We start from the raw sequence: 11,847 nt of genomic DNA, 5'->3' as shown, positions 1-11,847 counted from the left end.
TCATGGCAAAGGCAGCTGTAAATATTTGTCAAGAAAATTTTTACAAAGATGATAACGTTTTAAATTATTATTTCGTATAAGAACATATACAAATGAAATAATTGCAATTTATTAAAAAATACAATGTTTAGTTTGATTCAATGGGAGTAGGGCTAACATCTAAAATAAAGAAAAAAAAGTTTACACGTTGCTGCAACTTTTTTGTTGCACGCTGCGAATTCAAGTTGCATATAACTCGTCGTTCGATGTAACGTCGCGGACTCGTTTTCAATTTCTTTCGTGATTTTCATGTTACAGAAAGCTTCTTGCGGTCTGTCAGGCGAAAGACGGGATTACGGATGTGACGATACGATGACGCGAGATCCGCAACGACGGGTAGATCACCCGTACGCTGTAGATCGGCGGCGGATACCGAGGATGGTGCTTCAGATTCTGTTAATTCAGAATTTTATTACATTTGGCGCTGTCGCTCAAATAGCCGAATGTCCGCCGCCGGAAATAATAACGGGCTGTCCCTGCTATAACTTTGAAGACGGTCTCTTTCTGGAATGCGCTGGCGCTACGGAAGAGACTCTAAGGACCACGCTACAAGGCGTGCTGAGTACCAGTGGTAAGCGAAATGTTTAAAAGAAAAAGAGAATTCTTCAAGAATTCTTGACGGTATGGTCAAGTAACGTGAACAATGTGATTTTATGGCATGCATGTAAAATATTTTGATAATATTGTGAAGAAATAATGTTTGAAACATAAACATTAGAAGTTACTATTGAAAAGATAAACATATCTATGTTTATATATATAAATGATACTTTTAAAATTCTAAAGTAAGTGCAATACATATTTCTGTGAAAGAATTTATGGGGGTTATGATTACATTTAAATATATTTAAATAGACATTTAAATAAATTAAATTTAAAATTTTGAATTAAACAGTAAATTACATTACTGTGACCATAATAACCACAGTGATAATTTTTCTTTATAATATTTAAACGTGATTAAATATGTTTAAAAGCATTCGATTGAATGCTCTATCGATTGAATGCTCTATTAAACTTCCTCGTCACACGTCATTTAATGCTGAACTACTAATACGCGTGCGTTTTCTTACATTTCCATGTTAGTTTTAACGTACGGTTAAAGTTGACGCGATTGAAGAAAACCATTTTCCGTAATGCGCCCCATAAAACTAATGAAACGTGTAATCAGGCAATGCTGCCAAATCCAAAGTTTATGCCATCGCGATTCAATGAAATTAATGGCCGTGCCCTTTTTACGATCGTTTTCAGGCGCGGGCACGATGGTACAGTCGTTGAGTGTTTACGAGCTCGACAAAAGCATCGAAGAGCTGAAGGAGGGTGCCTTCCCTCCCGGCTCGCAAATCAGGCATCTTCAAATATCACATTCATCTTTGCGGGAAGTAAGCGAGAGCGCGTTCACGAACTTGAAAGACAGCCTGGAATCCCTGGCACTGGTCTCCGGCCGTTTGCCCCACGTGCCTCAAAAATCGTTGGCCAATCTACGGAAGCTGGCCGCTCTGGACCTCGAGACGAACTTGATACAGGATCTCTCGTCCTATTGTTTTTACGGCTTGAAGCTGATGAAGCTGACGCTGAAGGGTAATCAAATATCGAAAATTTCCGAATACGCGTTCGCGGGCCTCGAGGACAGCCTGAGCGATTTGGATCTGGCTGAGAACAAGTTGAAGCTGTTTCCCATGGCTCCCTTGAGACGACTCGAGAGCTTGGCTTCGCTCAGGCTGGCGTGGAACGAGATATCGGAGCTGCTCGACGACGGTTACAGCCTTCTCAGCTCCCTGCTGATCCTCGATCTGAGCAGCAACAATTTCGAGAAGCTGACCGAGGACTGCTTCAGGCCCTGCCCCATCCTTCACACCCTGTCCCTCTACTACAACTCGATCGAGAGCATTCACAAAGACGCCTTCGCGTCGCTCAAGGATCTAGAGTCGATCGATTTGAGCCACAACAAGATAGTGTTCCTCGACGTGGGGACGTTCAAGGGGAACGAACGGCTGCGCACGATCGAGCTGAGTCACAATCACATTCACTATATCGGCGGCGTGTTCGCGCGGCTGCCCGAGCTGCGGGAACTTTATCTGGCGGAAAACAATATCCTGGAGATCCCGGGAGATGCGTTCGCTGGCAGCGTCAGCCTCGCGGTGGTGTATCTCCAGCAGAACGCCATCCGTAGAATCGACGCCAAGGGTCTCACGAGTCTCACGCAGCTGGCGCAATTGCATCTGAGTAACAACTACATCGAGAAGGTGCCGCGGGAATTCCTCGAGCACTGCGAGAACCTCTCCTCGCTCTCCCTGGACGGTAACAAGATCCGCGAGTTGCAGCCGGGCACATTCCTTAAGCTGCATCAATTGCGCGAGCTGCGGCTGCAGGATAATCATATAACGGAGGTGAAGCGCGGCGTTTTCACGCCGCTGCCGTCGCTCCTCGAGCTGCATCTGCAAAACAACGCCATCACCTCGATGGAGACGGGCGCGCTGAGGACGCTCAATAGCCTGCAGCACGTTAATCTGCAGGGCAATCAGTTGACCATGCTCGGCGACGTCTTTCAGCTGTCCGCCTCGGAATCGTCTTCCGGCGGGAGCTCTTTGGTGTCCATTCAGCTGGACAGTAACGGCCTGGCTGTTCTACACAATGACTCGCTGCGCGGCCAAGCGTCCGTCAGAATTATGTGGCTCGGCCACAACAAGCTCACACACCTGCAAGCTCCTCTCTTCCGGGATCTTCTTCTGGTGGAGCGCCTTTATCTGACGAACAATTCCATATCCAGGATCGAGGACGCCGCCTTTCAGCCGATGCAGGCTTTAAAATTTCTCGAGCTCAGCATGAATAAACTGAGTCACGTAACGGCGAAGACGTTCTCGGAGCTGCACGAGCTTGAGGAGCTGTATCTGCAGGATAACGGCTTGAGAAGGCTCGATCCTTTCGCGTTGACGGCACTTAAGAAGCTGAAGGTGCTGGACCTGGCGAATAATTATCTCACCGTTTTGCAGGACGCGATTTTTCAGGAGGACCTGCCGATCAAAACGTTGAATTTGAAGAACTGCTCGATAGCCACGATAGAAAGCGGCGTCTTTCGCGGGCTCAACAACTTGTTCGATCTCAACCTGGACGACAATCTCCTCACGGCGATAGCGCTGCAGCGTCTGCACGTCCCCGGTCTTCGCACACTCGCCGCGTCCGGCAACAATTTCAGTCAGATCACGGAGCACTGTTTCAACGGGCTGCCCTCCCTGCAGGACCTGTTCCTGGACAGCTCGCAAATAAGCAATTTGCCGGATAACATCTTCGTGCTGAATCGAAATCTGGCGCGCCTAGACTTGAACCATAATCACCTGAGTGCTCTGCCGCCGAATATCTTCGACCGGTTACTGTCGCTGCGGGAGATACATCTGAATCACAATCAATTCAAGACCATCCCGTACTCGGCGCTCGCGAGCGCCCTGAATCTCGAGATCCTCACGCTCTCGACCAACGAGATTCTCAACGTCGACCTGGCCAGCTTCGTCAGCTTGAGGCATCTGAGAGAGCTGGATCTGAGCCACAATAAGATCGAGACGATGTCCGGCTTCGCGATGGCCAATCTGTCGCGCTTGATATCCGTGGATCTCAGCCACAACAATTTGAACGCGCTGCCGGCGAACTTCTTCGCGCACTCGTCCCTGCTGCGCAGAGTCGACCTGTCGGAGAACAAATTCCGACAGATACCCGCCGTGGCTCTCTCGGGTCAGAATCTTCCCAATCTGGCCTGGCTGAATCTCACGCGGAACCCTCTAAACAGAATCCACGATCTGCCGTCGGAGGCGATGTACCCTATTCTCCAGGAGGTGCACATCTCCGGCACCAATCTGAGCATAGTGACCTCGCAGGATTTCGAGGCGTTCCCGGCGCTGTTGCACCTCTACCTCGGCCAGAATTGCATCCTACGGGTGTCGCCGGGCGCGTTTCGCAGCCTCCCGAATCTGCTCACCCTCCACCTCGGCATGAACAGCTTGGAGATACTGCCGAAGGAGCGGCTGCAGGGCATGGAGCATTTACGGATACTCAACCTGACGCACAATCGCCTGAAGGAGCTGGAGGAATTCCCGGAGGATCTCAAGTCCCTTCAAATACTGGACCTGTCCTACAATCAGATCGGCATCGTCGGCAAAGTGACGTTCAAGAATTTAATTAGCCTGGTCGAGCTGCATCTTTATGGTAACTGGATAAACGCCATCTCCAGCGAGGCATTTAGGCCCCTGAAGAAGTTACGTCTACTTGACTTGAGTAGGAATTACTTGGAGAACCTGCCGCTGAACGCTTTCCGGCCACTCGAGACGCAAATAAGGAGCTTGCGGGCTGAAGGTGAGCTACTTAAACGCGCCTAGTATTTGTAATTAATTTCGTGCTCGTATATCGAGCTCCCGCTCATTCTTTCACGAGAGCAACGGCATGGCTGTGAGAGCGAAAGAAAACGATATACAAGAGTTTTCTCTCGTATATACGGCACGAGGGAGAGGGGGAGGGGGGGGTGGGAGAGGGGAAGGAAGGAGTTTCGATCCGAATGAAGTTACTATACTACTTGAATCGTATCGCCGGTCACGTATCGCCATATCTCTAATCAATATTCAACATTGAAACAATCGAACGGAAGTTTTCATAACTCGTTTCCTTCAGCGGAATTCGCGAATTTGAATTTTTTCACGTTTTAATATATCTCGGGAGCTTGTTTAAAATTACGTATGTATATCTCTTTTTTTTTTTTAACAAAAAGAGATAAAATGTAACAAAAAGATTCGAGAGATGCCATGGCATATATTACCATACGGCAGTAAAATATCGTTCCGTTAATCCATTTATCCATGAATCAGGCGGATATGTTTTATGCTAATTGGAAAGTATTGAACCGGAATTATAAAATTTAATTATTGTTAATGCATGAGGTTTGTAATTAATTTTAGTCAATTACGACACGCGGGAGAATAAATGGGATTTATATTTATTATAATACTTACATTTATTATACGTGAATTTTTAATTATGTGTTTGTGAATTGAATTTCCGGTTGAATAACCGGGAAAAGCGAATATATCTCATTAAAAGCAGCAGGACCGTATAAAAGATAATAAAAAATTTCTTTTTGTGTTACACTTATATAACTTACAAATATTCTCGCGCTAACTGAATAAATTTTAATCTGTTATCAAATTATAATTCAAACATACATTATTCAGCTTTATTTAAAATATACAACAAAATAATTTAGTATTTTATCAAATATTTATATTCAAATATTTGATATTGGAAAATCATCATATTTTTGTGATGTTAATTATAATTTATTAACACATTATTGACTGGAGACATATTAGCTTGTCTTTTGTTGCCGGAACGTTATTGATCACTGATGAGTTTGAAAAAGCATAAATCATCGTGCGAAGTTGTTAGAGTTTAAAATCGATAAAATTTTTATTATAGAATATTTTGTAAAACTTGTGATTATATTTGCTTTTTGTTGTGACTGGATTTTTTCTTTTTGTTTTAATTTTGAATTAAGCTATAAGTATAATTTTGTTCCCATTGAATTAGCTTGTGTGAAAAATAGTTGGTCATTTGCGTTATTAGAGCGTTATTAATTTCTGTAACGCCTCGTCAACAATGTGTTAATTAGCACGATACTTTATTATCCACCATCGACGCTAAACGTTCTTCGAAATATTGAACATACCTTTTAAACTAATCTTGATGAATAGATGAATGTCGCGAACAATGGCAAATTTTCTCTCATCAGAGAACCCGTTACATTGCGGCTGCGAGTCGCAAGAATTGTGGGAATGGTTGAGAGACCATCAGAAATTGGTGAGTGGAGTCGGCGGTGGTCGTAGCCGCGGAAGAAATGGTGTCGGAGTCGGTGACGTCGAGGGCGGTTTGTTAAGATGCGAGCAGCCACCCGAACTCCGGGGTCTCGTCTTCCTCGATCTTGACCCCCACGCCTTCTGTTCCGCTCCGCTGGTCCTGAAACTCGCAATTCAGGACATTCAGCCCTTCTCCGTTCTGGTATCGTGGCAGAGCAGGAATCATTCCGGCCTCCACGGATACCAAGTGGCGTATCACGCCTTGGACAACGTCGACGAGGTAAGAGGTTTTTATTATTGTGCTAGGAAAAATCTTAACTTTACGCTACGTTGAATAAAGTGAGTAGAATGGAAACGTCAAATTAAACGAAAAGAACTATACGCTGTCCAGCAATTTGTAAATAAATTTAAATGGATGGAATTTATAAATAGCAATTTATACATAAATCCAACATTCCTTTATAAGCTACATATTTTTAGATTGCATTTTTATTATTACATTGTTATTAATTCAAATATATATTATATATATATATATATATATATATATATAAAACTTTCAAATTATTGTGATTATTGTAAATTAATTATGTAAATTATTGTAACTTTAATTTATTTAAAGTTGCAATAATTATACATTATATATGTATAATGTAAAATTATTGATTTCTGTAGCTATTTGCAAAATTTGTAAAATTTATCTAGTTATAAACGTTCATTTACATTACATTCTCTTACAAAATGTAGCACAATGTTGAAAATATTCTAAAAATTTCTGCATGGTGGTTCATTCAGATTTATTACATACAGGCTAAAATGTGCTGCATATTATTTCTCCGTTTTTTCCCGAACGGTTATTTTTCTTATTTACTCGGCGCACGGAGGCTGGAAGCCCGCGCAATGTTGATGGCGAAACGTTTCCGCCGGGGTTTCAGGTTCGTGGTAAGCTGCTAGATCCAAAGGCACGTTCGGTGAGATTGACGAAGTTGGCATCTGACACGCGCTACCTGATCTGCGTGCTTGGCTTGGGCAGCTGGGGCACCCCGATCCCGGAGGACATCGGCTCCTGGCAGTGGAACGCCTCGCACGACGACGTGATCGAGGGATCCTCGTTGCCCGTGATGGTGAACTCGCTCACTAGTCGGTGCACCGAGGTCAGAACTTTGGACGCGCCCGACTCGATAGTGGGCGACGGCACGGTGAGCGACAGGGGCAGCCTGGCCAATATCCTCACAAGACGGCTGGGCCTGATCGTGGGCAGCTGCATGGGCTTCGTGGTCTTCGTGGTGCTGATCTCCGTTCTCGGCTACATGAAAATGAAGAAGCAGCGGGCGACGATCAAGCGGGATCAGCCGTTGTCCTCGAATCCGCCCGAGTACATGTCCTACAGGCACTTCTCGTTGCAGAGCGGCGACAGGGCGGAGAACGCCTGTCCGAGTTTCATCAGTAACATCGGCCCGCCGCCCCTCGGCTCGTAGCAGAAGGCGAAGGAGTCTCGTAAAGAGACCGCTCAACATGACATCGAGATGAAAACCGTGTCGACTTGCACGAGTATCTACAGCTAATAATCGCGCGCCGCGAGACGAGGAGACGGCGACGGCGACGGGCGACGACGGGCGTCGTGTCGACGACGCTTCTTCCGGCGTCGTCGACAGGAAAAAGTGACGAGGAACGGGACGGGCCGCGCGCGCGTGCACGCTGGTATCGGGAGTCTTTTGAACTTTTAACGCGCGCTTCGAAGTAATCGAATAAGAAACCGTCGATTATGTCGATCACATCGTGGAACGATGATTTGTGACGCGATCGTGGCTTTTATGATCCGCGGCCGTCACGAGTCGACATAATTTCTTTTCACTCCGCGAACGTAATCCACGTGACAAATCCACGCTGTTCGACTTGCATGTAGGAAATAATAGAAAATAAAAAATTAAGCGTCACGGCTGAATCGGCAAAAATTTTTTAATCAATAACATATTTCAACACCGTATTTCGACGTAGGAGATTTTTGTACCGTACACCGTCGAACGTGACCGCGACGTCAATATTTCCGCGATTGAGCTCACCTCGTGCACGAAGGAATTCGAATTGTTAGCAAAGTGCCAAAAATAACCACCTATACGTGTTTCTACGTACAATTCACAAAGCGTCTCACCCGCGATCGCTTTTGCAGGGGGTGTGTAAAACGCGCGTGACTTTCACACGTGTGAGAAAAAGAAAAGAAACGTCCTTCGAGTGGCTTAAATCTCATCATCCACGCATCGGCGAACGTCAGTACGCACGACGTTCGGCACGTCACGTCATTTCGAAACTAGTGCCGAAAGGAAGGGGGGGGTGGGGGGCTGGGGGAGAAACATTTTCGCGCGAGGTCCAAAAGGACTGCCAGCGAGAAAATCAAACGTACGCGATAATATTAGCATTTTGACAGGGGATTTTACCGGAGCGGATTACTCTTTACGATTTTTCCTTCCTTTTTTACGATGTACACCATCGCCGGATGGGATAGAAAGAACCGCCGGCTGTTATCGGCGAACATTTCCGCTGCTTTTACGAAACGAGCAACCGAGCACAACGACGCTATCGATCCTCTCTCTCTCTTAACTCTCTCGAAAACTTCGAATTCTCCTCGTACGAAGACTGATTTTTTACGCCGTTTAAAATTTCCTTCCACAATTCCGAGACTCTCCTCTGCGTATCGTACACTTGGCGCGACACTTTTTTGTAAATATGCAAGGTGACGCGTCCCTCGCGGTATCCCAACGATCGATGCCCGCGGGGACGTGTATCTCCGTGAGATTCGTCTCTTTATAGTGCTGCGCAAGCAATATTACACTTATTCGTATTGATAGTTTCTAATGATCCAGCACTAGCGTTAATTAAGAAGAAACGTCACGATGAAAGAACGTCGGCGACCATCGTCCTTCAAATCCATCGCGCGTAGGAAAGATTTTAACGAACGATCGCGTGATCTAGCCTCTTCGATTTTGATAATATCACGTCACGGGGCGGACGCGCAGTCTCGTGACACTCGGAACGAAACGCATTCGAACTCTTGAATCTGTGAAAGACTAAGTGTGATTCCTGCCAAGAAAAAGAAGAAGAAGAAGGAATAATCGAATCTAAGTTGCCAAAAAAAGAAAAAAAAAAGAAAATGTTAACTGTGTATCGAGTAACGTGAAAAGAAAATCGGTTTATTGTATATAGATAGAGGATATGTATACACATAGCATTCTTTATTATAGCCTAGGCTTTCGGTTAATAAAAGTACCCCACAAAGCTGTAAATTGAGTGTTTCAATTATTGTTACAATTTCCTCGGTCCTTATTAATAGACCTAATTAACAATAATTCATCTTTTACTTTAATTTCGTGCAGAACGACTGCGGAACGACTCGCGCAGAATGCAAATTCTCAAAAGGCGCGTAACTGCCGTAATAAAAGAAATAAGACAAGCTTAATTCTAGCACTACGGACTTTACATTCATTATCTGTACCTAATTTTATGCGAATTTATTAATAACGCGATGATCGGGCATCTATCATGAAACATCTATCATGAAACATCATCTCGTTTATGATTCAGCCGCCATTCCGGCCAAATGGAATTTCCTAGCGTATCTCCGGCGATCCGTTAAGTCATCTCACACGACTAATTAATTAATTATAATGGCAGCTTAGACCGGACAGCTTAGAACGCGTCTGTGGTTCGCATAGATTTCGTAATTAACTCGGGTGTATCCCTGAGCGTCAATCAGTTCCGATCTGATATATATCGAAGGAGAGGCTATATAGCTGCAGGGAGATATACCTTCTAATAATATATGCCTCAATGCTGGCTCGTTTTATGGCAGCGCATCTGCATAGTATCGCAGATGATTTCGTATCGCCTCGTCCCGTGCGGCAGGTAAGTGAATATAAGATTCTTAAGAGGCAGAGAAATGTCTCATTTACTTCGTTATTTATCATTTATGGCCTTGTCAAAAATTATTAGACACCCTATTAATTAACATATTTCTAAAAAGCGTTTTTCAAAAGGATTTCTTGAAATTAGTCGATACCCATTTATACTTTCTTGGAATTTATTTCTTCGAATATAATTGTTTTTATAAATCGGATTATTTTCAAATTGATTATCGTCAGTTTTAAATTAGCAAAACATATCTATTTTTTAGAAACTTTGTACTAGATTTTTTTTTATTTTATTCTATTTGTTTTAGCAAATTAACGTTTTAAAATTTCAAAAACGCTATGAACTTAGTGAGATTAAAATCCAGATTTTATAATCGAAAATACATTTCGAAACAAGATTTATTTGTAATTACAGACAAATTCAGGCATGTATAAATCCACTTGCAGAGAACTAGTAGAAAATTTATTTATTAAAAAAATTGTAGAAATAAAACAAAAGAGAAGCGTAACAAACTATTAAATGATTTATCAATAATAAAGCTGTCAACAAATTTGGTTGCATTCATTTTAAATCACATACTAACAATAAGAATTATGAAATTTCTAAAAATGTCTAAAAATCTTGGATATGGTTGTCTAAATATATAGATATATAGATAGTTTTACAATATTTTCCAATCTACTAATTTGATCTTCCTATGGTGACTTTTAAATACATTAATACATTAATTTATCAATCCTATATAAATCTTCATTTTTCATGGGAGTATTATACATTCCATGTTTTCCTTTTCGTGTGTATAAAAGAGATAAAGCAACAGAATATACTTTTTATTATTTTTAGAGTACAGAGAATTCAATATTTTTATTTATTTATTTATTTAGAATACAGACTATACGATAGGTTCTTGAGCTAAAAAAGAATGGCGAAATTTCGGTCTTATAAATATTGGTTAATTCCGAGTAGAATTATAAAGGATATATGAAAAATACTGGAAATTGCGAGGATCTCATGAGATTAATTAAGCATAACCTTATCGAAAGCTGCTGTAACGTCGACAACGTCGACGTCCCTCGAGAGGGAATTAAAGTAGCAGTTTGAAATAAGATCGCTACTGAGGGTAAATTTAATGAGAATGTACAACAAGAAGAAACGCGGCAAGAAAGGTCAGTGTGATACGTCGGGAGATGCAGGGAGTGGCACGCTGAGCAGCGCAATTATGAGCACTAATTAATTCCACGGGTTTCGTCTAACCGTCGCGTGTCGTTAATTTACTCGGTATATAACGGCCGTAAAGGTATGTCGCGATCGCGTCCGCGCGCGGAACGTTCCCCGCTTATTTTATAATCATATTCCGCGATCTCATCAACGAAGTCCAGTACATTTTTGCGCCGGTATAAAGTTCACCTCGCGCTATTCTGTGAAAGTAATATTCAAACTAGCGGCCAGACCTTCGCAGTGACGAAACTTTCTTTTTCTCTTTTTCCCTCGCTTTCTCTCCCTCTCTTTCTCTCTCTTTAACGGATAAGATAGTGGCTCATGGCATAATTACAACAAAGACATGCAGGATAAAATCTCTTTTTTGGAAAGGAACAAAAGAAGACATTGCGGCAGCGAATATAATTAACGGAAACTAAGCAAAAAACACACACGTTGATATATTAATTAAAAAACAGAGGTATATCACTTTATAATTATTTATTACGCTGCTCACGTTTAACCGAAGATACATATACATTAATCACCCCTTCGTGTCATTATTCATTTGTTGCATGCTTCTCACTGATTAAACTCGCAGTTTATCAATCTTACAAAATGCTTCGCCGTAACGTGATTTTACAACGAATCGAACAAATAAATTTACGTCCGCCGATCAAAATAAGTTACTTCGCTGCTATGCACTTCTAGTCCAGTAAAATAAGGAATCAATTTCGGAATTCTTTGTAACAGGGTCGACTTTTGCCAATTTCTTCTAAATTGTATCAATAATATATGGTAAAAAGTCGACTTCCTACAAAGTGCCGCTGTAATAGTTATTAAACAAAATAGGTGCAAAATTACGGTTTTT

General features: G+C 42.7%; 1 protein-coding gene across 1 annotated transcript; it reads left to right on the top strand.

The window, feature by feature from the left end:
• The first annotated feature begins 301 nt into the window (after positions 1-301).
• LOC105456520 (chaoptin-like) lies at positions 302-9,145 on the top strand. The gene is made up of 4 exons (XM_011700620.1): positions 302-610; positions 1,291-4,383; positions 5,810-6,153; positions 6,809-9,145. The coding sequence occupies exons 1-4, from the start codon at positions 352-354 to the stop codon at positions 7,349-7,351; spliced, it is 4,239 nt and encodes a 1,412-aa protein (XP_011698922.1). The 5' UTR covers positions 302-351; the 3' UTR covers positions 7,352-9,145.
• Positions 9,146-11,847: the final 2,702 nt, after the last annotated feature.

Source organism: Wasmannia auropunctata, unplaced genomic scaffold (assembly GCF_000956235.1).
Source record: "Wasmannia auropunctata unplaced genomic scaffold, wasmannia.A_1.0 LD335641.1, whole genome shotgun sequence".
NCBI lineage: Eukaryota > Metazoa > Arthropoda > Insecta > Hymenoptera > Formicidae > Wasmannia > Wasmannia auropunctata.
The sequence above is the reverse complement of the archived record's forward strand: the minus strand, read 5'-3'. Positions and strand labels throughout refer to the sequence as shown.

Excerpts from the sequence above, each read along its gene's own strand:
- LOC105456520 (XM_011700620.1), top strand. The coding sequence starts at position 352 with ATGACGCGAGATCCGCAACGACGGGTAGATCACCCGTACGCTGTAGAT. Across the intron at positions 611-1,290 it reads AGGCGTGCTGAGTACCAGTG|GCGCGGGCACGATGGTACAG; the intron begins GTAAGCGAAATG and ends GATCGTTTTCAG. Across the intron at positions 6,154-6,808 it reads CCTTGGACAACGTCGACGAG|GTTCGTGGTAAGCTGCTAGA; the intron begins GTAAGAGGTTTT and ends CCGGGGTTTCAG.